The sequence below is a fragment of the Apis florea genome, unplaced genomic scaffold (assembly GCF_048593485.1).
Source record: "Apis florea isolate Af1SG1 unplaced genomic scaffold, ASM4859348v1 contig_3068_pilon, whole genome shotgun sequence".
Taxonomy (NCBI): domain Eukaryota; kingdom Metazoa; phylum Arthropoda; class Insecta; order Hymenoptera; family Apidae; genus Apis; species Apis florea.
The window spans coordinates 652,893-680,000 of NW_028256700.1; the positions used below are offsets into that span (position 1 = coordinate 652,893).

Genomic DNA, 27,108 nt, shown 5'->3' on the forward strand with positions numbered 1-27,108 from the left:
CGAATTTATTAACGAATACCGATCATAATAGCTTCGTATTATTTTTCCTTCTTTTTTTCTCTTCTCCTTCTTTCGAACACGTTCAAATCATTTGAATAACGAATAAGAAAAAAATTAATAATAAAAGTAAATTGCAGAAAGGATTTATATATATGTGTATATGTATATATATATATATATATGTGCACACACACATACACACACATACACATATATATATATATATACATGTACGATATATGTATATCGCGTCACGAGTCCATAACGTAATCCATATGGCTCTATTTTAAAAACTTGAACAGAAACTCGGTGCCCCTTTAACCCGCATTTTCCTTTATCAAAATAATACGAGAAGCGATAAGCGACTGTCGCAACCGCTGGAACCGCACATGACGTCGTCAATGGGTAACAAGTTTGCGAGTAGTTGCACGAGCTCGTGGTGACTTTGCCAGAACGAGTGCGCAGTAACGCGATGTAAGAAGTAGCTAGGAGGTAGAGAGGGAGAGGGTGTGTTCGAGAAAGAAGCCCGAGGAACGAGGGCGTATAAGCAAGGGGAGGTGGCAGGTTTAAGGAAAGGTAGAGAGAAGGAGAAGTTGGTCACAACCGTGAGAACAAAGGGGCGAAAATAAGTGCCCTTTTTGGAGGGTGATCGAGGGTGAGGAGCAAGAAAGAGGAAGACGAATCGGGGGAATGCGTTTGTGTAGGTTTCGAAGGAGATAAAAAGAGTGGATGACTGTTAGGAGGAAAGAGAAAGAAGTCAGGCGATTCGTTCCTTGCGGGTTAAGGAAAGAGTGGGAGAATCGGAGCGAGAGAGAGAGAGAGAGAGAGAGAGAGAGAGAGAGAAAGAGCGAGAGCGATAAGAGAGGAAAACAGATAGAGAGAAAGAGAAACTACAAAAGTGTGAGTGCGAGAGAGGGAGAAACGAGAAGGACGAAACGCGCAGGATGGCGCGAGGGAGTAGAGGGTGTTGGGGAGTGAGGGAAGGAAGGAGTGCGTGACGAGGAGGGTGAGAAGGTGGGGGGGATATAAAGAGAGGGTGAAGGGTGTAGTGGGGACTATTGGGTAGGTGGCGGTGGTAGGATTGCGGGAGGTTGTGCGCGGCTCGACTTCGGTGGTTCGGTTGAACGAGGGCGCGCAAACGGGCGGGTGTCGCGAGCGTTGCAAAGCGGTGAAGGGTACCACGAACGGAAAGCACGGTCGTGGCGCTAGGCGGGCGTAGGCGAGGTTCCGTGACGGCCGTTCGGTGGCGCAGCAGGAATTCCCAGCACGGCAGGCACCGGGTTGGTCAGCTACGTGGTGTTCGTGCGCCTCTCTCTCTATCGGTGTGTATATGCGCGATTTGCCCCGAGTCCGCGCCTCGACTTGATGACATGGCGTCCTAGCGCTGCACGGGCCAAGTCGCACGTCCTCGGTGGAGAGGCTCTCACCCCGTCGTCGAATCAACCGCATCCCAGGATGCCAAGGTAAGTCGACGTGGTGCCAATAGTGTCAATTTTCCAACGTACCGTGTATTAAATAGAATCGAGCTGTTCCGGAACTCGGGTGTCATCGGGAAAAACCGGGCGGTGTCGATAAGCTGAAAAATGTACCGTGCGCTTCGAGCTCGTTTCGTCAAACCAGGTAGGGTCGTTGCCATCGTGCCTACCCTACGAATCAATATTACTAGTGCGGAGAAGAGGACGCCTCTTTCTCTCTCATACTTTCTCAACGCTTTCTCCCTCTTTATTTGTGCGCCTATCTTTCACCTTTCGCTCTCTTGCTCTATTCTTCCCTCGTTTCTTTAGTTTCACTATTCGTGTAGTGTGATCGTCGTCATTGTTATTGTCGTCGTCGTTGTCGTCGTCGTCACCGTCGTCATCGCCGTCCTCGTTGTCATCATCGTCATACTAGTTACTGCTGTGTGTGGTGTAAATTCGAATCAAGAATATTTGCCAGTGCTTCGTATGTTTATACGCTCATAATTGTGTATGTGTGCGTTCTTTGTGCGTGTGTATGCGCACGCCATAGTGCGATATTGTGCCTGTATGTGTGTGTGTGTGCGCGTGCGCGCGCGCGTGTATGTGTGCGTGTATGTGTACGTAGAAAGGGTTAACCAATAAGAGTAACAGAAAAAGGAAATGTTCTCGGGGTAAAAAGAGAGAGGTTAGTTTCACAGTTTCTTGGAAAAACATAGAAAAAAAAAATGAAGCACGCATAAGGAGGAGGATACTACGTGGCTTATCGACACATCGACGACAGCGTGCCTCTCGACGTGGATTTTCGCTCGGCGAGAGAGGGTTGCGTAAATCTTCCCTCCCTCCTCCTTCCCTCGTCTCTTGGAATCACTCTGTCTTCCTCGTGTATTTCGTCTCTCTCGCTCTTTTCCCCCTCTCTATCTTTTTCTCTCTTGAACGTGTGTCGCGGTCGGGTATGGCGCTGCCCATAGGCGCCGATACGCCCCGGGGTGTCGAGGCTGACTCGACTCGAGTCGAGTCGTTCGTTCGTTCGTTCGTCCATCCGCCGACCATCCTCCCCCTTGTTGTGTTCATTGAGCCGCTTGTTCCCCAGTATGCCTCTGCAGTTGCTTCCCTCATGAGGGAGCGTCATTGTTACTGTCGATCGTGTTCATTTCCTCTTCGTGATTTTCCCCTGTCTATATTGTATTTTCTTATTTGGCTAATATAGCCTTCGACTTACATTGCGATCTTTACCTCGTACCATAACAGGTGAGTTGTATACACATACCTTACTTGTCTCTGTAAACGCGCGAGATCGGATCAGTGCCACAGCCTCGAGTTGAAGCACGTGTCAGAACGTGCCTTTCGGTCGGCAGTGTCACCACGCGCTCGTTAATTAATCTCTTCGTTCCTATATTGTAGTGGAAAATTATGTAACTTGTGCTACATCGGGGTGGATAAAAAAAATAGAAAGGAATAAGAAAACGGTGCTTGATTGTGCAAAATGTTTGTAATCGATAAAAGAAGGTCTTGTGATTGAGTAAGTTTGTGGATGAAAGTGGAGTAGATGGTGACATACACATATTTCAGCGTATTACAGGTGCGTTGTATATAATTGTGATACATTTATAACGTGCATATCGTTCCACTTTTAACTTTACAATTTGTTTCCATGTATTTTTATCACTTTTGTGGAAAGTTGTACGAAAAATCATAAAAATTCGTAACAAGATCTGCTTTTAAAAGTAGAATATATTTTCGTATTTTTAAATTCGTGGGTGATTTAATATTTTTTTTTTTAACTGTTTATACGTGATTTGAACTCTTTTATGTCTTTTAAAAATAATTTTATTTTTCAATAATTTTTAATTTCGCAGTTATTTTTATTAAAATCTTTGAATTCCTTATATATCGTGTAAGAATTCAAAGTGCACATTTACCGTTAGTCGTCGAACCAAGTTATCTCGAACAGGGATTCGTTGTTATCTTTGAGATATAGACATACTTGAACAAAGATTGTACCTAGCTTACAAAATTATGTTGTATAATTTTTTTTATAGCTTTTTTTCTAATATATATAGAATTCATAATATCTTTCTTATAATATAAATTTTTGTTGTAATAAATTAATAATTTAAATTCTTGTAAGAAAATCTTTTAATAGGTTATAACGTTCTTTAGATACACATGAAGAAGTTTGAAAAAAATACGTTCATCTATCTACCTCCCGCCAAGTGAAATAATCTAACAACCACGTGGTTGGACACGTGGTGTATTTACTGCTTTATATTTCTCCATTTTGAATAGTTTCTTATCTGTTGATACATGTGTTACGTTAACTATGAAGTTTTCTTTTTATATGATTTGTTAAAAAAATTTTTTCTTTTCTTAAAAAATTATCGCAAAATTATATCACTTCGCAATACATATCTTATACTGTCCATGTGTTCTTTAACGATATATTTATCTAGATGAAAAATTATATTATATATTGATATGTTTTTTATACTTTATTTTATATATATATATATAATATTTAGGAATTATATATTATTTAGGAATTGATAATTAATTTATTTTAAGGAATTGATGAAATTAATAAATTTTTTCAAAAATATTTATTATCATAACGTCGTATGGAAAAATTACATTGTGAATCACGGAAACATTTGAAGAGAAATAATATAACCTGCACATAAGCGACAAGTGTCCGTTTGTGCACTGAAGCTCAACATATTCATACCCACGTGTTTCGATGAGAACTTACACAGAACTTCCTGCGGGTTCCTGATTAAAGTAGCGTGACGATTTTATCATGGTACCCGCGAAGGGTTGAAGCATCGATTATAGTGGTGATGGTGGTCGTATGCATGATATAGAAAGGGTTCCAGTAAATAGTTGTATATATATATATATATATAGGAACGATCTTTTGTGATGTTAATAATTTGGTAATTTATTAATGCGACAAGTATCATTTGTTAACTTGTGATGAATAGATGAGTGATGTAATTTGGTCTTCTTTTATTCAAACTTCCCGCGCATCTAGATGTTAGTCGATAATATAGATTTCTACTATTACAATTCATTATGTAGTCATCGAAAGGTTAAGTCAATATATATTTATTCATAACGAAAAGTAAGAAACTTTTTAATAATTAGAAAATTATCTTCTAATATTTAATTAAAAACCAAAAAAGAAAAGATTCGATTTTCAATCGAGTAAAAAATTTTTAAGGCGTGGTGCAACTTGTTAATTTCTATTTATGATTGGTTAGAATACATCGAAATAAAATCTCCTAGAAAAGTATGTGTTCACGTTATATTTTATATTTTTCAAATTGTTGATAATTTTAAGATAAGATAATTTTAAAGATTTCTTTCATTGAAATAGAAATAGAAGTTGCCAATTTCTATTTTATGGTTAAAAATTATATACGATCTGTGTGCGCATGCGCATTCGTGTAACGGTGATGACTGTGCAACGTGCTGCCTCTCCCTGTACTCCCCAACCGTTGTTCCTTTTATTACGTGTGTGGATTACGACTGCGTGGTCGTCAGGATATATCCATTACAAGAATGTCGGACTCTGACAGTAGTTTGCACTTTTGCCAACTCGTTGCAGTTTTGATTTTCATGCAGATAATAGTGTGACACATTCGTAGTTTCGTTAATTACTCAAGGATCCTAAATCTTTCTGGAGAACAATGGCGACGTTATTTTTCAGGGACATTAGGATAATGTATTTTAAACGAGTCGTTTTTATTCTGTTCTTCGTCTAATCGACAAAGAGAGACAAATGGTAGTAAACATTTAAAAAAAAAAATAGGTACAAAGAGTTCAGTTCTATGTGTTTATCATTTTAACCTGATGACATCATTTTTGCTACATGATTTAGTCAAATAGTGATGAATAATACTTCACCCTCTGCATATACCATTGTTCCTCGTTATATGACACGTTATTTATAAAGGGTCGATTACTCGACAATGCTCTGCAATAACAGATTCCGAGGGTAATGTTTGGATGGATTTTATTTTCTCCTTATTCTTTTGTTTGAATCTCTTTTATCCTTGGAATGATTCACCGGGGATGGTGTGTCAACAACAGGCCTGTCCGTGTCTAAACTGGACGTTGGAGAGTAGGAATCGAGTATACCTACACCTGTTTTCATAACACCATGCAACTATATCGCGAAATGGGTGTTCAGCTTCGCGCCCTAGTTACACCTGTGTCTAGTATCGTGGTGGTACGTAATACATTTGCACGACACTGTACGTCAACCGAGGTTGCCACGTTTCTTGTGACTGCTTACTTGAAAAACTGAGGTCGCAACTGAATAACGAGTTACAAGCAAATTATTAGTCAATCCTTTAACAGTGGCACTATGGATCTAATCAAACGATTTTCTTCTTTCTCACGATAGTTCAGTTTTTATCGATAAGTAATGCTTGCGCATTAAGCAATGTTATCTACATTTAAATAGTCTTATTAAAATAAAAAAAAAAAAGTAAAATTCAATGAATTGTAAATCAGTAGTTATTGAAGTTATTAATTATAATGATTTGCAACTATAATTGCTGTAATATGAATTACAATTTATTAATAGCATAACGTTACGATACAATGATATTCGTGGCATTGATATGTATAAAAATGGTAATTGTTATCGCTAAAACTAGGGAAGGTCACTTCTTTATACCGCGAAATATTATCCGAAATGGAGTGAATTTTTTATCGGAACTGGGGAAAAAAGAATTTAGTGAAAACAGAGGGGTGATCGCCGCAGCAATGCGCATCGAGGGGCGATCGTGTTTAACGAAGGGTCGGCAACGGTGCATAGATTTAATCGCTCTATGGGAACGGAACGTTGCGTAGGAAATCGCTGAAAAACTACACAGTGCGCTACAGGATCGAATATATATATATATATATATATATATATATATATATATATTTTCCAAAAAAAAGAAACACGCGTTTCATTAGCATACAATATTCATTAGAGGGAAGTTATCCATTAAAAATGGATAAAGAAGAAACGTTAATATCACAACGTTTGCGTCAACGTTTGATTCGTCGTGGTTTTTCTAAGTATCTTCGTCATTCTCTATTATCGGTTGTAATTTTTTTTTTTTTTCTTCAATTTTTTTCCATCGTCAAGTGTCTCGTTATTTAACTTTGTATCGTGATATTTTCCTATGATTATTCACAAAGATCTTTAAGCGTACGAAGATGATGATGTTTAGGAAAGTTTTGAGAATCGAGAACGTTCGACTGTGAAAAAATGTAGGGTGGACGCCAATGCGCGCAGCGAGGTCGGCCGTCGTCGTTGTCGGCGGAAGGGTGGTGGTCGTGAGGGCGAGGAGCGTCAGAGAGGGGTAGGTACGAGGTTGAGGAGGTGTAGGAGGGCGCGATGGCGGGTAGGAGGGGTGGGGTGCAGGCTAACAGAAAGAAAGATGGCCGACCAGTCTGTGAGTGCATGCGTGAGTGCGTGAGAGTGGCTCAGACGTGTCTGTGTACGTTCGATCCGTGCCTGTGGTGGTCACATGTCTGAGAGGGGCAAAAGAGCAAGCTCTTCAGAGATGAGATTCAACGTCTCGGAATCCTGTGACGATGGAGCGTACGATATTCTTTTAGGGTTGACGATGTTTTTCGACTCGACGTTGGAAAAAACGTTTAACAATCGTTAATTCCAATTGTTCATTTCGTAAATTGAACACGGAAACAATCTCTTCTATAATTACCAATTATAAATTTTATACGACATTCGTTCGTAACATTTCGAATTAAGCCGACGCTTTCAATATTTTTCAGCTTCGCATTATGTAAATAAAATCGCATTACATTACATTGAACAATTTTGAATTTATTTATGCATAATTTTCCCGTGTATACATGCATTTACAGTCTATAGCAACCATTAATTATTTTCGCTACGTGCAAGGCAAATCTCTCCGAATATGCAATAAAACTAGTGACTTTCCATTCCCTCGAAGTGAAACAAACCCGAAAACGAGGTGTATGCGGTGTCAGCTCGTTGGGCGATTGAACGAACGAATCAGAAATGTTTGCGAGTATTTCTCCACGAAGGCTCTAAAATGTGGGACACGTTCTTCGGTAGCCAATCCCTCTTCCCCTTTGCCGCAAAATTCTCCGTTAACTTCGTACCTGGTGCTTCCACTACAACCTAACGGAATGAGCTGTACCTGTGCCTCGATGCCGACAAACTATCACGCGTGTACGCGTGCCTCATGAACACGCTCGCACACTCACACACGCGCGCGCGCGCGCGCGCATACACATACACGCAAGCACACAACTATGTGTGCTCGGGAATGTGTGAACTGTGAGCGCGTTCATCGTTCCAAGCACATCCTGGCACTCCCCCAGTAAGAGGAGGTGCGACAAGGGACAGATATCCGAGTGTGTGCACTCGGCTAGCCTCACTCGATTTGATACACTCCCGAATTATATCACACCACCGCTTGAGGAAAATCTCGCTCGTCAGAAAGGTTACCCTAAATCGCTCTCTCTAGCTTCCCTCTCTATCGGTCGAGCAGCCGCGCCGGGACTCTCGATTCGCTTCGAGCGTTTATTTCGTCGCTACAGATATTGATTATTGTAAGCCCAACCTAGTCACTCGCTCTGTTTTTTTCTCTCTCTATCTCTCTCTTTCTTTCTTCCCCCTCCATTGTCGATGCCCGAAGGGATGTGCCAGCTAACATTCCGCCGATTTCTTTTCTCCTTCTTCGTTCGATTCTACGGAATCGGTTATCATCTCGCTTCCCCTCCGTCAAACGGAACTTGAACCTTTTCCTATTCCTTTTTATCCGTTTATCTAGCCATTTCGTTCGTTTCTTGGTTGCACACTCGACCAGCTTCGACCTCGATCCACCGTTAAAATTCGGTCGATCGATGAAGCAACCCTTATTCTAGACCGACTAACGCCTCCGGATGTTCCTATTTGCTCCCTTTTTCCCTCTCTATCTATCTATCTATCTCTCTCCCTCCCTCCCTCCCATTCCATTTATTTCTTCGTGCCCCGTTTCTCAGAATTTTCTTATCACGCTCGAGAATATGACAAAATTCCAAATGTAAAATCACGTTCACGATTGAAACTTGGCAGAAATATCTAGCATTGGCGAGGACGGCCCTCGGGAATCGGTTCGAAGTGGTGGCGAGAGAGAGAGAGAGAGGAAGAGAGGGGGAGAGGAAGGGTAGGGGCAGGGGCATTATTACGGTCGTGCTTGATTTCGCGTGCGGCCGAGAAAAACGGAAAAATATTCGCCAGCGTGACGACGTTGCACGACGGCGTGACCAGCCCGTAGATTCTTTGCGAAGAAACGATTTTGTCGACTGACACGTACATCCTTGAGCGATGACTCAGCGGAATGTTCTTCTCTATCGATACGTATCTCTCGGTTGATTCGCGGCAAGAATAATCCTAGGATAAAAACTATCGTCTTTAAACGCTATTAATGGATCCCAGAATGCCTAGTAAAGAACACAACTACCAACTCCGGCTTAGGAGGCGTGCATGCAACGTGTGAGTACGTATACCCGTATCCTCTATACGCGGAAGCGTCGAAACAGTAAAAGGTAGGAGGCACAGGCCAGCCAACAAGGGGAAGGCACATAAGCAGAGGAACAAACAGAGAAAGAGCGACGGGGGCAGGGTGGAGAGAGAAAGAAGGAAGGAGAGAGAGAGAGAGAGAGAAAGAGCGAGAATGGTATATAGGGAAGAGAGAAAGAGAGAGAGAGAGAGAGAGAGAGAGACAGTTCGAGAAACTGAGCGAGACAGGGAGGACGAGCGAGGATTTCAGGCTCTCGAAACGCAGCGGTATTTGCCGCGCTTTGTCGTTCGTTTTGTACCTCGGCGTGACTCTGCCGCTGGTGCTGATTACGCAATGCGTGGCCATGAGAGGAGCGAGTCGCGTACACTCACGTACGAACGCATACATGTATCCTCGGTTTAAGGACGTGTGCGCGTCACAAACGCGAGAATGTAGCGCAGCCGTGTGCGTGACACGCATACGAACACGGTGCAGCCACGCACGTGCGTGAGCAACAGGCAGTGCGTGCACGAGTGTGTACGTTAGTGTTTCGTAGTTACAACACGTATGTGCGCGTAGATTCGATTAGTCGTCGCGCTACCGGTTATACTAGTGTTCGTGCGCGTGCTAGAGTGCGCATGCGCGCGCATAGATCGGCAACGTGTGTAGAACGCAACATCTCGCGGTGTCATCGATGATGGCCCACATCTTGTACTGTTTACAACACAAATTACGATCAGGCACGCGTGCCGTGAAGTGTTCCGTTGCGCGCGCAACAAGCCCTCGAATCCTCTTTGTCCCGTCCTGTCTTCTCCTTCGTTTGTAACAAGATATACACGGACGTATTCTTTTCGTCGTCGTTGCGACGGTCGTTTCTGAGGAAACTCGGTCGTTTTCGGGGTCAAACCGAAACGTGTTGGAAAGAGACGAAATCAACTCCCCGTTTCCTAGGGACGTACTCTGCGGATAAATGTGTGCGTATCCGTGCGACTAGTCGTAGCAACGCGATACAAGTACGCAAATGTTTTTGTCCGGCTTAGTTATGTACGGCTTTGTAGTTATGTACGATGAATATACATACAGGCGTGTAAACTAGGAACAATAGGATCGTCGGTTACGACGATGACGTCGGACGAAATAAGAATTCGAAGTGGTGTGACGATGTCGATAATGATGGTGGTGACCGTGATGGTTAAGGGAAATATAACGGAACGAAGTTCGTATTGCGATAACAGAGTGCGCTCTTCCCATCTTTTCTCCGCTTCTCTTTGCTGGTAATTTATTATTGTGCAACATTTCGTCGATTCGTAATCGTCGTCGTAACGTTCGTTCGAACGTTATCTATCGAATGAAAATGTTTCAATGGTATAGAGAGACAAAACTATATTCGCGTCGTAGAGTCTCTTTGTCGTGCAACTCGATTCGATAGAGAGAAGTCGTAAATATCGTTTAATCGAGTTTTATCGTCCGCGTGTTGCACGATCGCACGCGTGATCGAACGAATGGTGTTGTGTACGGTGATCGTTGGATCCCCCAACGATTCGCTTTCGTGCTTCCTATTCAACGAATTTCTCGATTTCCCGTTATTAGAGCGAAACACACGTTCGTTAATCGGCGTTAGAGACCGCTCTTCCACACGTTAGAACATCATGATATCGCCTTTAATGAGAATGAGAATGATACGGGAGGATAGGAAGTAATTAACGGCTTAATTATACCGCGAAGAGTGTTCATTGCTTAAATAGAGACACGAAGCGTATTTTCCACAGCCGGCCGTTGTATGATAACCTGAATAGTATTCGAGGATCGAGGATGACGTTTCGATTGCCAATTTAGAAAGAAAGAGACCACTTTTATATTTCGTTTCGTTAACGCGACGACCCTGTGTATAGAAGCGTCAGGTTTTTTCGTGTTCGCTCGAAAACTGGTCGAACACGATCCGATCCGTGTGTCTGCGCGACTAAACAAATATAACTAAGAGAGGTGGTTCGATGCTGGTTGTATGTGCACCTTTCGAGGAACGCAATTGTGTACACTGTCACGGTCTTCATTTGCGTTCAATCCCCTCTCGTCTCGTTTCCTTCTTCGATCGACTTTCATGCACGGTTCATTGAATAGCTAGAAGTTTGCTAATCTTTCGTGTTTCGCGATATCTATAGTATTTCGTCTCGATCGAAACTATCGATCGAAAATATTCCTCGAGTTATTATCAAACAGATTATTAATAATATCTACGGAAGAATTAACTTATTACAGCTGATTCAATAATTTTTGACGTAATCACGTTAGATAATTCTTCGACAGAGTAAACACGAGTATTACTTCGTACAACTTCTCGACAAATTTCTCGATTTCTCTTTCCGTGTAAACTCTATCTCTAAAACCATTCTCGTCATTACGGGTCAAAATTTGTTTTGGAATAGACGGAACGTGTTCAGTGATTACAACGTACTTTTACCGCAGTCTATCCTCGTCTTTTTCCTTTTTTTTTTTCCCCGCGTTTACCGCGTATGACGCAATCGTTATACGAAACCGACTCTTTCCCCCTCTGTTTTCGGTTTTTAACGAACGAGAGAAGGTGAGAGTGGCGCGTGTGTGCGTGTGTGTGGGAAAAGGGTCGAAGGACGCGGGGAGATCGATAAATACCATCGTGATTTCCATGGCTGCGTTGATCGCGCCGCGACTTCCACTTTTCTACGGCCGGTTTAATAAAACGGCCGAGAGTTTGCACGATTTCGTTACGTAATCCATTTATCGGGAAGTCGAGGTTGAGTCGAGTCGATGTCGAAAGACGAAGGGAGGCGACTACGTATCGAAACTCGCGCGCCACGACGTTTCAGAAATCTTCGATCGCGATCGTTCTCAATGTATCACATTGCTGTGTGACCATGCTGCACCATGCTGATGACGTGCCATTCACCGTGAAAACCATTCATTCAAGGTATTAACAAGGTCGTGCAAGGTTGTGCATCGGTATCCCGCGTATTTATACCGAATATACAAGAATACAACAACGTTCGCGATGAATACACGTACAATGTATGTGTGTGTGTGTGTGTGTGTGCGCGCGCGCGCTATAGGTATACGCTGCATATCGCGTACATAGGAACGTATATATATATATATATATATATATATATACACATATATACGTGTACATATACACTCGTATATCGAGATTTGCGCGCGAAAGCAACGGAACCCGGTATCGATCCGAATGCGTAGAAAATACTATTGATTCTCTCGGCCGACCCGTCGACCTCTTCTCCACGTTGTATAGTTGCGAGAACCGTGAGGAGGCGGAGGCAGGATCCTCTCTCTTTTCTTCTCTTCGCCTCCGCTCTCCTCCGTATCATTCGTTGAAAATTCACTTCCTTCCCCGCTTCCTCCCGGTTTCTCCGTTCCTTCCACGCGAATTTCGTCTCGCCTTCTCCGTCTCGAAAGAATTTTTAACGGTAAATAATGCGCGATGATCTGTTAATATTTTCATCGCGTGTCACGGGGATGATGTCGTCGATACGTCGAGAATTTTCAACAGGGGGGAGGAGGGGAGGGAAGGGGAAAAAAACGTATAAAGGAATAATTTATGCTATCTGCGTTACGATTGCGTGCTACGTTTTTTTGCACGCATCTTTTTCCTTCGATTTCTTTTTTTCTTTTTTTTTTTCTCTTTTCCTCGTTTTCTTACCAATCGCACACGACATCGATTCCCTCTAATTCGATGGAACGGTATATCGAACCTCGTCGTAGAAATAATGTAATCGAGGAGGCCAACGGTCTCGATAAGCGTTACTTCTTCGATCTTCGGTTGGCCCGTTTCTCTCCTGAATCGTGGGCGACGCTCGATTCGGCGGGTACCTGTTTCCAACCGTTCGTGTTACCAACGATCGCGCGCAACGCCATCGAGCAACCGCCCTTCGTACCGACCGAGGAAAGTCATTTCTGTCGCATCTTTGCGGTCTCGTCGAAACAAACGTTGCGTACGTGACCGTGATTGGCCTGGTGAAGGGGTGAGGGGAGAATTACATAAAAGGCACGAAGCAAGCGAGTCGCCTATTCGCCCAACCTACGTCCTCCAGGGTCGTACACCCACGTTCATACTTCTTGCGTATCGTCTCGCGAGCTTATATGGACGATTATGTATTCAAGCGTTATCCTATGTATTGTACTATATGTATATATATATATAATTTTATATACGTGGAACGGTTAGAGGAGTCGGATAGGATCGTATTTTTAAGAAATTTTCCATGTAAGAATTCTCTCGGGATGCAGATATCGGCCTGTCGTTTCCGCGCACGTTAATCACGAGAAGTGGATTAGTAATTTGTACAGTGATTCATATATTTAACGTGAATCACTTTTTGTAGGAACGTGTTCGAATATCGTTCAAATGAATTATTCAGGATATATATGATGTTTTTTTTCTTTTTTCTTTTTTTTTTTTTTTTTTTTTTTCAACAAATTATACTCGAGAGATTTCCTTTCTCATACGATTTTCCTACGAAATCTTTCTTACGAATGAAACTTTTTCTTTTTTTTTTTTTATTCGCCTTTTAAGGCACGCAGCGTAGGAAAAAAATAGCGAACTGTTTATCATCCATCGTACATTTCCTTCTGATATCATTAATCCTCTAGATCTTAAATCGATATCGATTTAACGATTCTGAATAAATTGAACCAACGATACATGCACAAATGTTTCTTTTTATTTTTTTCATTATTATTTATCCTCTGCGGTCGGTTAATTGGTTTAATTTTTTTTTTTTTTTCCCTTTTTTTATTATGGCGTAGATCACGAGAAGGAAGGATATGATAAATTGTGGCCGATGAAGAAAAGAGCACGAGCACGAGTACGAGCAGGAGCACGAGCAAGAAGAGCAAGCGGCTTCGTCGAGGAAGGCGAGAAGAAGCGACGACGAGGCGGCACCAGCAATACCAATAAAAAGATCAACACTAGATCTGATGTTAGCGGACATTAACGGTAACTTGGCGGATCTGAGAAGCGAAGCGATGGCGTCGCAGAGGTTTTGTCTGCGTTGGAATAATCATCAAAGTAATCTACTCTCCGTTTTCGACCAACTACTCCATGACGAGTCGTTCGTCGACGTTACACTGGCCGTCGAGGGTCAGCTACTCAGGGCACATAAGATGGTGCTGTCGGCGTGTAGCCCTTACTTTCAGGTAAGCGCGTCCATCCGCGATCGTATTCATCCGAGGAAATTAACGATTATTAACAATATTAATTATTCCTTCCTTCCCTTTCCCCATATGTATATACTGTATATAATTTATACTAATCTTTCCTTTCTTTCTTTTTTTTTTTTTTTTTCCCCTCTTCCTGCTTACTTTTCGCAGGCCCTTTTCGTTGGCCACCCCGACAAGCATCCGATAGTCATTCTGAAAGATGTCCCCTACGTGGACATGCGAAGCCTTTTGGATTTCATGTATCGAGGAGAGGTGAGCGTCGACCAGGACAGGCTGACCGCCTTCCTGAGAGTCGCGGAATCTCTGAGGATAAAGGGCCTGACCGAGGTGAACGAGGACAAGTGCGACTTGCCCAGCATCACCTCCTCGCTGCTTGGCAATCAGAACACAGTACCCCCACCGCCGCCGAATCTACACAGAATAAACCAAATCGGGCCCCACCACCACGTGTCCCAGAAGAGGATGCACCACATGTCGAGCCATCCGCTCCTCGGCTCGGCCTTATCCGCGCCAAAGAGGAAGAGGGGAAGGCCGAGGAAGCTGAGCGGCTCGTCCGACACACCGATCAGCGAGCTCTCCGGCCAGGAGCTGCAGTCTTGCTCGGGGGCTGACCTCGTCCAGGGCTCGCCCGAGATGATGGAGATGAAGATGAGTATCGACTTTCAGAGCGAGGGGGCAGGGAACAATGGTAGAAATTCCGGGAACGCGGGCAATAATGGTAACAACGTGGGAAGCAATAACGTCGGGAACTCGGCGTCGACCGGCCTCCCGGCCACCTCCTCCTCCTTGTCGTCCGCGAGAAAGGACGAGCCAACGGAAAATGGTACTGACACACCTGAGTCGCTGACACCTCGCGTGAAACGGGAACCTGAACCTACGCCTAGCACCTCTGCCCAAGGTAAATTCCCCCCCCTTTTTTTCTTTCTTTCTTCTTCTTTTTTTTTTTTTTTAACCCTTTCTTAACGGGCGACTTCTCCGCCAAAAATGTGCACACGATGCTCGAGAAGGAGCATCGTTCACGCCTCGCTGGGAACCGAGTTGTTTCGACCGAGGTGTTTATCGAAAAAAAATTGACGATAAAAACGAAATATCGATGCTACGTTTCCAGAGAAAGATACTCGATGCGCGATAACTCCGATCGACACACGGCATCTTATGCAGACCCGACCATAGTCGGTCGTAGTAGCTCGGTGACATTTTGTGCAGAGTCGCCCGTGACATTTTGTGGAGACGCCCGTAGTACCTCGGTTGCATTTTATGGAGACTATAGTCGCCCTAGTACCTCGATGGGATCTTATGTGAAAGCGATTATAGTCGATCATAATATCTCGTTGGCATTTAATGAAAATTATATATGTGTCTCGGTGGTATCTTATGGAGACTATAATCGTCCGTAGTACTTTGATGATATTTTATATAGAGCGACTATAATTGTCCATAGTATCTCAGTGCTATTTTATGGAGATTATAGTCGCCATAGTACTTCCGTGGGATCTTATGGAGACTATAGTCGCCCGTAGTACTTCGATAGTATTTTATATAGAGCGACTATAATCGTCCATAGCACCTCGTTCGCATCTTGTGGAGATTATAGTCTCCCGTAATACCTCGATGACATTTTATGGAGATTATAGTACCTCAGTGCTATCTTATGGAAATTATAGTCGTTATAGTACCTCGGTGGCATCTTATGGAAACTATAATCGTCCATAGTACTTCGGTAATATTTTATATAGAGCGACTATAATCGTCCATAGTACTTCGACGGCATCTTATGGAGATTATAGTCACTCCTAATACCTCGGTGGCATCTTGTGAAGACTATTATCGCTCATAGTACTTCGTTGGCATCTTATGGAGATTATAGTCACCGCTAGTACTTCGATCGCATCTTATGGAGACTATAATCGCTCATAGTACCTCGATGGCATCCTATTGAGATTATAGTGGCCCATAATACCTCGATGACATTTTATGGAGACTATAGTACCTTAGTGCTATCTTATGGAGATTATAATCGCTCGGTGGCATCTTATGGAAACTATAATCGTCCATGGTACTTCGGTAATATTTTATATAAAGCGACTATAATCGTCCATAGTATCTCGTTGACATCTTATGGAGAGTATAATCGCTCATAGTACCTCGATGGCATCCTATGGAGATTATAGTCGCCCATAGTACCTCGATGATATTTTATAGTACCTTAGTGCTATCTTATGGAGATTATAGTCGCTGTAGTACCTCGATGACATCTTATGGAAACTATAGTCGTCCATAGTGCTTCGGTAGTATTTTATATAGAGCGACTATAATTGTCCATAGTACTTCGACGGCATCTTATGGAGATTATAGTCACTCCTAGTACTTCGATGGCATTTTATGGAAACTATAGTCGTCCATAGTGCTTCGGTAGTATTTTATATAGAGCGACTATAATCGTCCATAGTACTTCGACGGCATCTTATGGAGATTATAGTCACTCCTAATACTTCGATGGCATCTTATGAAGACTATAGTCGCCCATAATACCTCGGTGGCATCTTATGGAGAGTATAGTCGCCCATAATACCTCGGTGGCATCTTATGGAGAGTATAATCGCTCATAGTACCTCGATGGCATCCTATGGAGATTATAGTCGCCCATAGTACCTCGATGACATTTTATAGTACCTTAGTGCTATCTTATGGAGATTATAGTCGCTGTAGTACCTCGGTGGCATCTTATGGAAACTATAATCATCCATAGTACTTCGGTAGTATTTTATATAAAGCGACTATAATCGTCCATAGTACTTCGACGGCATCTTATGGAGATTGTAGTCATTGCTAGTACTTCGATGGCATCTTATGGAGACTATAGTCGCCCATAATACCTCGGTGGCATCTTATAGAGAGTATAATCGCTCATAGTAATCTCGGTGGCATCTTATGGAGACTATAATCGTCCATAGTATCTCGATGGCATCTTATGGAGACTATAGTCGCCCATAATACCTCGGTGGCATCTTATGGAGAGTATAATCGCTCATAGTAATCTCGGTGGTATCTTATGGAGACTATAGTCGTCCATAATACTTCGATGGTATTTTATATAGAGCGACTATAATCGTCCATAGTATCTCGTTGGCATCTTATGGAGATTATAGTCACTGCTAGTACTTCGATCGCATCTTATGGAGACTATAATCGCTCGTAGTACCTCGATGGCATCTTATGGAGATTATAGTCGCCCGATATAGTAGGGAAAGAGTTATTCATCAGATCGTACGACTAGCGATAGTTGGCTGATGGAAACAAGTCTGTTTGAAGGGAAGTCCGATCTGATTTGGGATGGACTTGTACATGTATCTAATTCATAATTCCGGAGAATTACTATACGATTCGATGTGCGAGACTTCTTTTCAGCAGCGAACGAATCTGCTACTATTACTGCCCTCCTTAAAAAGCCGTTTTGGAGTAGAATGTTTCGATGATAAGGAGGATAGTAGATGTTTGCTTGTTTTGTTTTTTTAGTTTAGTTGTTAAAGAACTTTTTTTTTTTTTTTTTTTTTTTGACATATTCGACGATGGTTGATCTGATCACGAATCTTTGTTCTGTATTGTTGAGTAGCCTCCGATGAGACGTTCGCGCGGCCGCACAGTAGACAAGGGAGCGAAGGTTTCAAGCAAGGTAAGGAATACGATTATCGGCTTACACGATTAACGGTTTGCGCGCCATCCTTTTGCTCGTAATAACGTGAATAATCGAAGTAACAACAACCAGATTTTTTTTTTTTTTAATAATTTTTAATCGAATTGTTTTTTTTTTTAATAATTTTTGATTAAAAAAAAAAAAGAAAAAGAAAGAAAAAAAGTACTTCAGCTTGATCTTATTTAACAAATTTATTTGATTAATCGATACGAACGAAACGATATCGATTTCGATAATACAGTTTTATTTGGAAATGATACTAATTACGCTTATCTATGTTAAAATTAAAAGATAATTTTTTGTTATCGTGTATCCGTAAAATTCCATTATTCCACCTGATGAATTCTAAATAATAATATTTATATATATATGTACATCGATAATTTAAAATGTATTTTTACTATCTTTATTATTACTGTGAATATTCAGAGCAACATATATTGATTAGTATAACGAAATTAAGTTGAATTTGTGTTAAAACACTGATACGTAAGCGATGTGAATGAATATTTTTATAATTTTAGATGAATAATAATATAATTGACCGATATTTTTAAGGTGATTTTTTTTCAGTTAATATTTCACAAATTTGTAAAATTTTCATTTATCGAAAATGTTTCAACGTTCCATTTATATTTCCTTAAGGTGGCATTGTATTTTAATTCTTTAGTATATCATGTATCATCACATGTTTACCTATCACTCGTTTTTTACAGATCCGAACAATATATTTAAAAAAAAAAAAAAAAAAGATACTACAAAAACTTTGCTTTACGATGTGCTAATGAATTTAATTTTTCAGAATTTTCAACCGTTAATTTTACACCTTGCTCATCGTTGCGCGACTGCGAATTAATTGCGAACGCAGTATCGCAGCAATATTTCCGGGGAGGTTATTTTCGATCGTAGACACTCAAGTACACTAAAACAGAAAAAAAAAAAAAAAAAAAAAAAAAAAATTAAATACACATGTCGAAACTCGAGTCGATGAATTTGTTGACGAGTCGTTATTCGTTAAGATGTTAACTCGAGGATATCGCCTGAGTTAGCATCCTTATATGAAATTAAGGTCAACAAATTTCGCAGAGAGTATTAATGGTTAAAAAAAAAAAAAAAAAAAAAAAATATATGTGCTATTTGCTGCTTGGGAGCAGGTGAATAGAGGCTCCCAGAAGCTTCATATATTGTATCATATACGGGTTTCTAAAAAGTCGGCCTGTTAGAAGTACCGGAAAAAAAAAAAAAAAAAAAAAAAAAAAAAAAAAAAAAAAAAGAAACAGTACTAATAAGAATAATAGTGTAACCGTTTCCTTTTTTTCGTGCAATCTGAAACGAATTTTTTTCGGCACTGTTGTTACTGCCGTATGTAGGCGAAACATATCCGAGACACGATGCGCACCGTGTTTTACGGGCTTTAGAAAACGAGACCTCTACTTGAGTCACGCGTGTTGACCTGTGACAACTCGAAATAGAAAACAAAAAAAAAAAAAAAAAAAAAAAAAAAATGTCAGAAAATATGTATATATATGCATATACACATATACATATATTTACAAAAAAAAAAAAAAAAAAAAAAAGAAACAGAGTGTACGAGAGAGAAAGGAAGCCGTCGTCTCGTTGAGCGCATACAGGCGTTCGTGTATATGCTCCTCTCGAAACGACGAGACGTTCGAGCGGAAAAAATATTAGAAAAAAAAAAAAAAAAAAAAAAAAAAAAAAAAGTGCAAAAAACAAACACACAAGATATATTCCCTTTTGAATGCTGTAGCCTCCAAAAAATCTAACCTACCACCCACCGATTGTCGTTAAGGGATATATGTATTTATATATACATATAAAATATACATACCCATTGTAATTTACGCTCGGCCAATGCGCAGCGCCTCGTTCCTTCTTCTTATTACGCTCGTCCTTCACACTCGTCTCTCTAAACTTACATATATATATATAAAAATATATATATATATATATATATATATATGTATATATTTATATACTTATATTTCTATTTACTGTCACTTTTACTACTTACCCCTTTCGATCCTAATTTATACATATTACGTATACATATATGCACGAAATCATATACGTACGAAATATATATATATATATATATATATGTATATATTTTTTTATATTTATATATATATATATGTAACGTATAAATATGCACGTGTTCGTATATGTATATTTCAATAATATATATATATATATATATCCCCGCACGAATGAGAAACGCTTCGCTGCCATTGGCCACTTGGTAAAAGGAGGGGGTGGAGCCAGCTTTTAGCGGTGCTTACTTTTTTTTTTCTTGATTTTTATTTAAAACGCTGGTTTACTTTTTTTTTTTCACGTTCGTTCACGTTGTAAGGAAAGTTACATGAAACGCAAAAAAAAAAAAAAAATTTATCATGCGTTTTGCGCCGGAGTGACAGACCGCGGTGAAATGGATGTAACATACTATATTCACCGATTTGCGAAATAGAAAAGAAGGAAGGAAGGAAGGAAGGAAGGAAGGAAGGAAGAAAGGATGGAAGGAAGGAAGAAAGGAAGGAAAGAAAAAATACGAAGCGTGCGTAACTTTTTTTTTTTTTTAAAAACGGACAACGAACGTCGGCAGGTTATCGCTTCCGCCTTCTATTTGCGTTCTTCTCGATTATTGCCTGCTCGATTTTTGTCACGATAACGACGACGAGGAGGAGGAGATGCAAAAAAAAAAAAAAAGAAAAAGAAAAAGAAAAAGAAAAAAGGAAAAACACACACACACACACACGGAGAATAAATTCGAGGGAAATTCGAGGGAAAACCGGAAACCGGAGGGGGAAAAGAAAAATTGAGAAAGGAAAAAGGAAAGGAAAAGAAAAATGGAGAGAAAATGGAGAGAACCATGGATGGAATATGATAGAACGGGAAGAAAGAGAGAGAAAGGGATGAATTATAAGCGTAAAAGAAAGAGCGAGAGAGAGAGAGAGAGAGAGAGAGATTGTACAGAGAAAGATTGACAGAGTGAAAGAGAGAAAGCGAGAGAGAAAGAGAGAAAAAGATTGAGAGATCAGTGGAAAAAAAGAAGAAGAAATGGTATCGAGAAAGAGAGAGCGAAAGAGAGAGCGAAAGAAAGAGAAAAGAAAGAGAGAGAGAGAGAGAGAGAGAGAGAGAAAGAAATGAGAAAGAAAAAAGAAAAAGATAATAATTATTTATTAACGTACGCACGCACGCGCGCGCGTGACAAAGTGCTTCGAAGATGATGTCGAACATGATGATCGTTCGGTAGTGACCGTGAAACGTGTTGCTTTGTTCTCTTTGCGCAGGTGAGTTGAGATTATCTGAGTCACCATTCGATCTCTGAGAGATTACCTTTGCGCGGGGGAAGCGAGGGAACTAGGGGAGGCCAGCCGCTCGAAAAATATATATATAAAAAAAAATATATATATACGTGCATAACGTATATATCAAAACATAAAAATTTAAAAAAAAAAAATAAAATATATATATATATATATACATGTATATATATAATGAAACCGTTCCGAAAATCTTCCAGAATCTATATATAAATATAAGAGAAAAAAATCGGATGTAAAAAGAATCTGATGTATATAAAGCGAAGCCGAAAGCGGATTAAATAATAACAAAGTATAATATAATATAAATTAATAATACATCGAAGAAGAGAAAAATCGTTTTGCTTCTTCTCGAGCTTCGTCCTCGATCTCGATGGATCGTCTACCCATAGAGAAATGGATAATATTTGCGGTTATATATATTTTTTACGGTTCAGACTGACGGGACGCACGGACGAATTAAAGATATATATATATATAAATAAATAAATAAATAAATAAAAAGGGGTGGGGATGGTTTCTTCTTCTTCTTCTTCTTCTTCTTTTTTTTTCTTCTTCAATATGAACTGAACAAATTGTTAATTAATTTCGTCTAACCGTTCCTCTCTTGCTTGAGTGATCGTGTGTTTCTCTGTGCCTGTATGTATGCGTGTGCGCGCGCGCGTGTGTGTGTATGCATACGTACACATTAACATATCTTTGGATGGTAGCCGAATAGACACGAGAGCGAGTCCAGGTGAACGAGAGACGGAGAGAGAAAGAGAAAAAAAGGACGAGTTAAATGGTGCGAGACTGCGAGCGAAAGGGTGTGCGTGAAAGAGAGAGATAGAGAGCGAGTGTGTGCGCTCGTGTGGGCGTGTGTTTGTGCCTCGCGTGAACGTTTGAGCGCGTGTACGGTGCACATCCATTTGGAAGAAAGAAAGAAAGGAAGGAAGAAAGAAAGAAAGAAAGAAAGAGAGAGGCATCGTTGAGTCGCTGAAATGCTCTTGAAATGGTATGGCAAAACGAGACCGTAACGGTCCTCTTCGCAGCTAGCCGTACGGGATCGAGGCAAAGCCGCGATCAAGCAGCGAGCAAAGTAGCGAAAGCGTGCGTGAGAGCGAAAGAAAGAATCTGAAGAGGGAATGACGACGAACACAGAGGGGTGGGGACGCACACGGAAAAGCGGGTGCGGCATAAAACACTTAACATGGGACAGAGTTGACGGACAGCCGGTTCGAACACGGTGACTCTTTTTTGCTGGCTCTACCCTTCCTCTTGCTTCCCCCCACAAATATAGAAATACGTATTATTATAATATATAATAATTGCCTGATTGCATACTTAAGTTTGAATATATATATATATATATGTATGTATATGTATATATGCATATATATATATATATGTATTATAATTACACAACATAGTTAATAATAAGTGTTGTACATACGATAAATTTAAGGCGTGGAGAACTGTTTAAGGGAGAGAGATTTGTTCGTTTCAGACTCGGAGGAGACGTCGAGTGGCGGTGGCTCCCAGTCACCGACTCACATTCGCATCAACTTCGAGCGTTGCTTTCGCAAGGAGTACAGCGCTTCGTCGCTTCAAGGGAAGACACAGTCGTCATCGTCGGCTGCAACCGCGTCGATGGAGGACTCGCAACAATATTCCGACTCCGAGTCGGAGCAAAAGGTGTCGAAAGAGAATTTGAGCAGTGCCATATTTAATCTGGTCGCCGGCGAGTCGGAGATCAGCCAGAGCGACTTCGAGGGATCGTTCAAGGTGGAGAACGAGAGAACGGAAGGCTCTGTACGGGACTTCTGCGTGAAAGAGGGCGACGTGTACCGGTGCACCGTATGCCATCGTACCTACACACACATCAGCAACTTCTGCCGGCACTACGTCACCTCGCACAAGCCTAACGTCAAGTACTATCCGTGCCCGGTTTGTTTTAAGGAATTCACGCGGAAAGATAACATGGTCGCCCACGTTAAGATCATACACAGCCTTAAGCCGCACATGAGTCTTAGCAGCAGCGGCGGCGGTAGCATGGGCCAACAACGGTAGACCGCTCTTCCCGCGTGCAACACCACCACCACCGCAACCACGGCCCTTCTCAGCCTACGTTCCCTGGCTCTTTCCCTTCGTTTTCTGCCTCTCGAGAAATAATATAATAATAATAATAATAATAATAATAATAATACAAATTACCGACGACGCTTCTCCTACCGTTCCTGGAGCCGTTGCTCGCATCGTTGTCGCGTGCAATCAATTGATACAAAGCGTCGAGCATAAATCGTTGATCGATTTCTCCGTCGTGGCGAGAGCCGGGGAATGTTGCGCGAGGAAGAGCGGAGAGTGTTGAGAAAAAGCTCAAGGAAGATGCGAGTCGTGCATAAAAAACCCATGGCTGTAAATAAATTAAAAAAAAAAAAAAAAAAAAAAAAAGAAGAAGGAAGTACGAGAAGAAAAGTTGCAACGTTTCGAACGAACGAGGAGAGAACGAAATAGTAGTAATAGTAGCAATAGTAGTTAGTAGTGGTGGTAGTCGCGTTGATAAGATGCAAAGGGGATAAAATTGTCGAAAAAAAGGATTACCTCGTCGATGGATAAATCATTGTTAACATACGTAGATAGTTATAAATTTGTTCTTTTTTATACACTTGACGTTCGATAAGCGAGAAATACAGGGCACGAAAACGAAAAAAGTGGAATTCGAAAAAAGAATTATATATATATATATGTATAAAACATTGTTCCCATAACTGGGAATGGAGAAATATATTAATCGTGGACCACGTCTGTTGCAGCTCAAAACAATTTTTTCCATTTCGAATGGAATCAGCAACAGGAAACAAAATGAATTTTTTAAATCGAGGGATATACATGATATTAAATGTAGCAGCTAGTGAAATCAAATATTGCAAATCGAATGCAGAATACCTCCTATTCGTGGTATTTTATATATATATATATATATATACATATATACATATATATATATATGAATCAATATGTAATACTACTGTAGTTTTCTTTCGATTCGTTCGAAAATTGTGACTCTTTCGGACGAAACCGGCTGGGTCTGTATGTACTCTCGTCCTGTTTCGTGAACCGAAAGCTTCCTTTCTCCGAAAAAGAGGAATACATTTTTTTTTTCGTGCGCGTAACACGCAACGGGCATTAAGTTACAAACGAAACGAGCTTTACCGCGTTCCTTCCCTTTAAGGGAGTCGCGGATGTTATACAAATGAAAAGAAAAAGAAAAAAAAAAGAAAAAGAAAAAAAAAAGTAAGAAAGAAAGAAAGAATATTGCGCGTACAAAGAGTTTATATATATATATATATATACATATATCCACATACATACATATATATATATATATATATATGATTGAACCGGTGTACTCGTTAGTCGTCTCAACTAGTAGTTCTGCGACGACGGGATCGATCAAAGAAGAAAGATGAAGAAAGAAAGAAAGAAAAAAAAAGAAAAAAAAGTAATAAGCAAAGCAATCGCAGAAGGAACGTGAGTCCAAATCAACAAAGAAAATATATTTACTATTGTGTGACTATTATATTACGGAGAGAATCAAACGTGTCGCATGTAGCATCGGAGGAAATATGCATACATAACGTTTATTACGAAGTATATATATATATATCATATTACATATATATATATATATAAACATACATATGTATATATATATACATAAAAAAAAAAAAAGAAAAAGAAAAAAAAAACGGCGGTACATGCACACACAATATAAATAAGGGAACCACGTAGACTGAGTAAATGCAATATATATGTACGATGACCGTTCGCCATGTTGTTGAGCCGTTGAGCCGTGTGTTGTCGAGCTGTCGAGCCTGATTCGAAGTTCTATAGTAGCGTAATAGAGGGAGCCAAGGTGGAGAAAAGTCCGCGGTTAGGCCAATGGAAAGAGATGGAGATAGTTAAATGGGGAAATTAACGGAACGGGACATGCAATTCTTGAAAGACTGCAGAGGGACGGTTTTAACGACACCAAATACAAGATAGTACTGACATTGGATAGACTGAAGGCACTTTAGTAGTAACTTAACGCCATATCGTACTGTACCGTACTCTATTGAACAAAACATAAAAAAAAAAAAAAAAAAAAAAACAAAAAAAAAAGGAAGGAAGGAAGGAAAAAAAGAAAGAAAGGAAAGAAAGAAACAAGGAGAAATAAGATATAAGAATAATTTGTGCTTAGCCAGTACAACTGGACCACAGTTTTACTGCTATATATTCTATATATTCTGTATATTATATATATTATATTAGAGAAAGCATGAATATTTTATCGTTACCCGCAATAATGAGTAACAATACGTTCGTTTATTTCTTGTTTCAACTAGGAACGAATCGTGGATGTTTAAATCTATTCTAATATAATTATTGTTCCGAGGCAAAGCAAAAGTTTATGCGTTTATTGGAACGATTTATATTATAAATTTGTTACGTGAATTGATAATCAATGAAAATCGTGTTACGATCTAGTAGGATTCTCTTTTTTGTAAATATTTAAATTCTAAATAACGTAGGGCAAGGATGTGTTCGTGTGTCCAGGGTCATAGAAATAATCGTTGTTAAAAAATATATCCTTGTCCTATTTGTTACGAGTTTTTTACGCAGTCTATCTGAAACATCATTTTCAATGAATTCAATCGTTCAGAGAGATCATGCTAAAAAGAAAAGAGAGTTAAGGAAGAGGAGTAGGAGGAGGAGGAGGAAGAAGAAGAAGAAGAAGAAGAAGAAGAAGAAGAAGAAATAAAAAAAAAAGAAGAAGAAAAAGAAAAGAAAAAGAAGAAGAAGAGGAAAGAAAGTTAAAATATAAATCATTTTCTTTTTTTTTTTTTTTTTTTTTTTTTTTTTCTCGAAGACTATTATTATATTATAGCGTATTTACACGCGCCAATATACAGTCGAGTCGATTATCGATTATACTGTTCAAAAGGGATACGGCTACAGTGATGGTATATAGGCTTAGTCGTGAGAGACAGCACTAAAATACGATTGTAGCTTACTATATTTTGCACTTTACACTTTGTCGAATCCTCTCTAGTCGGATATTCGTTCACAGATCGAGTTGTTAAGTATCGTGAACGGAACACTGATGAATCGGAGAGGAAGCGAAAACGATTTATATACAAATTTTTTCACTAGTTGGGCATAGACATTTAGACGACTAGAGGCTATATAATATATAATTATAATTATAAATATTATTATTACTGCTACTATTAATTAATTGATTAATTAATAATCGTAAAACGGAGACCTTCGTTGTTATTTTTAAATGCGTGGGATTGTTTCAAGGAGATGGAACAAACGGGAAAGGAAGAAGGAAAAAGAGAAGGAAGGAAAAGAAATGGAAGGAAAGAGAGAGAAAGAAAAGGGGACACGTGATCTTTCGCCGTGTCGCCCGATAATGTCGCCCACGATTGACCAGTGTTGTTCGTTCGTTGTTCAAGAGGATATCTAGCGTTGCAAAGATATGGAAAATTTTTAGTTGTAAGGAAGATATATAATTCGGGGGCGGGGGTGGGGGGGAGGGGGGGGGAATCGATCGCGTGCGAGATCGTACGTATTATTTCGCCTCCGGGCGCGAGAAAAAATTTGCGCGTACTTTTTAGGAATATAGAGAGAATTATAATTATTTAGTTAGGCAGGCAGCAATGATTTTAGAGGAGTAGGTAAAAGTAAAATTAAAAAAAAAATATATATATATAATAAGGAAAAAACGATGGGGAGGGAAGCAAATCTATAAAGGAGAAAAAAAAAAAGAAAAAATAAAAAAAATAAAAATATATATATATACACACGGATATATTCGGTGATTTCTTCGGATCGTAATGGACCGT

General features: G+C 40.2%; 1 protein-coding gene across 8 annotated transcripts in view; it reads left to right on the forward strand.

Moving 5' to 3' along the window:
• Nucleotides 1-1,067: 1,067 nt before the first annotated feature.
• Nucleotides 1,068-27,108, forward strand: part of ttk (zinc finger and BTB domain-containing protein ttk) — a 46,328-nt gene continuing 20,287 nt past the window's right edge. For 5 of the 8 annotated variants that reach the window (XR_015292111.1, XR_015292112.1, XM_086908246.1 and 2 more), the window contains exons 1-4: nucleotides 1,068-1,463; nucleotides 13,787-14,176; nucleotides 14,351-15,098; nucleotides 17,814-17,873. Coding sequence is in view for 6 of the 8 variants with exons in the window: in XM_086908246.1 (XP_086764372.1) it covers nucleotides 13,958-14,176; nucleotides 14,351-15,098; nucleotides 17,814-17,873 (1,027 nt within the window). In the remaining 2 variants the exon portion in view is untranslated. Of the gene's footprint in view, nucleotides 1,464-2,430; nucleotides 2,706-2,789; nucleotides 3,037-13,786; nucleotides 14,177-14,350; nucleotides 15,099-17,813; nucleotides 17,874-22,721; nucleotides 23,672-27,108 lie in introns of those variants that run through there. The other 3 variants (XM_086908247.1, XM_086908243.1, XM_086908244.1) reach the window with 3 other exon arrangements.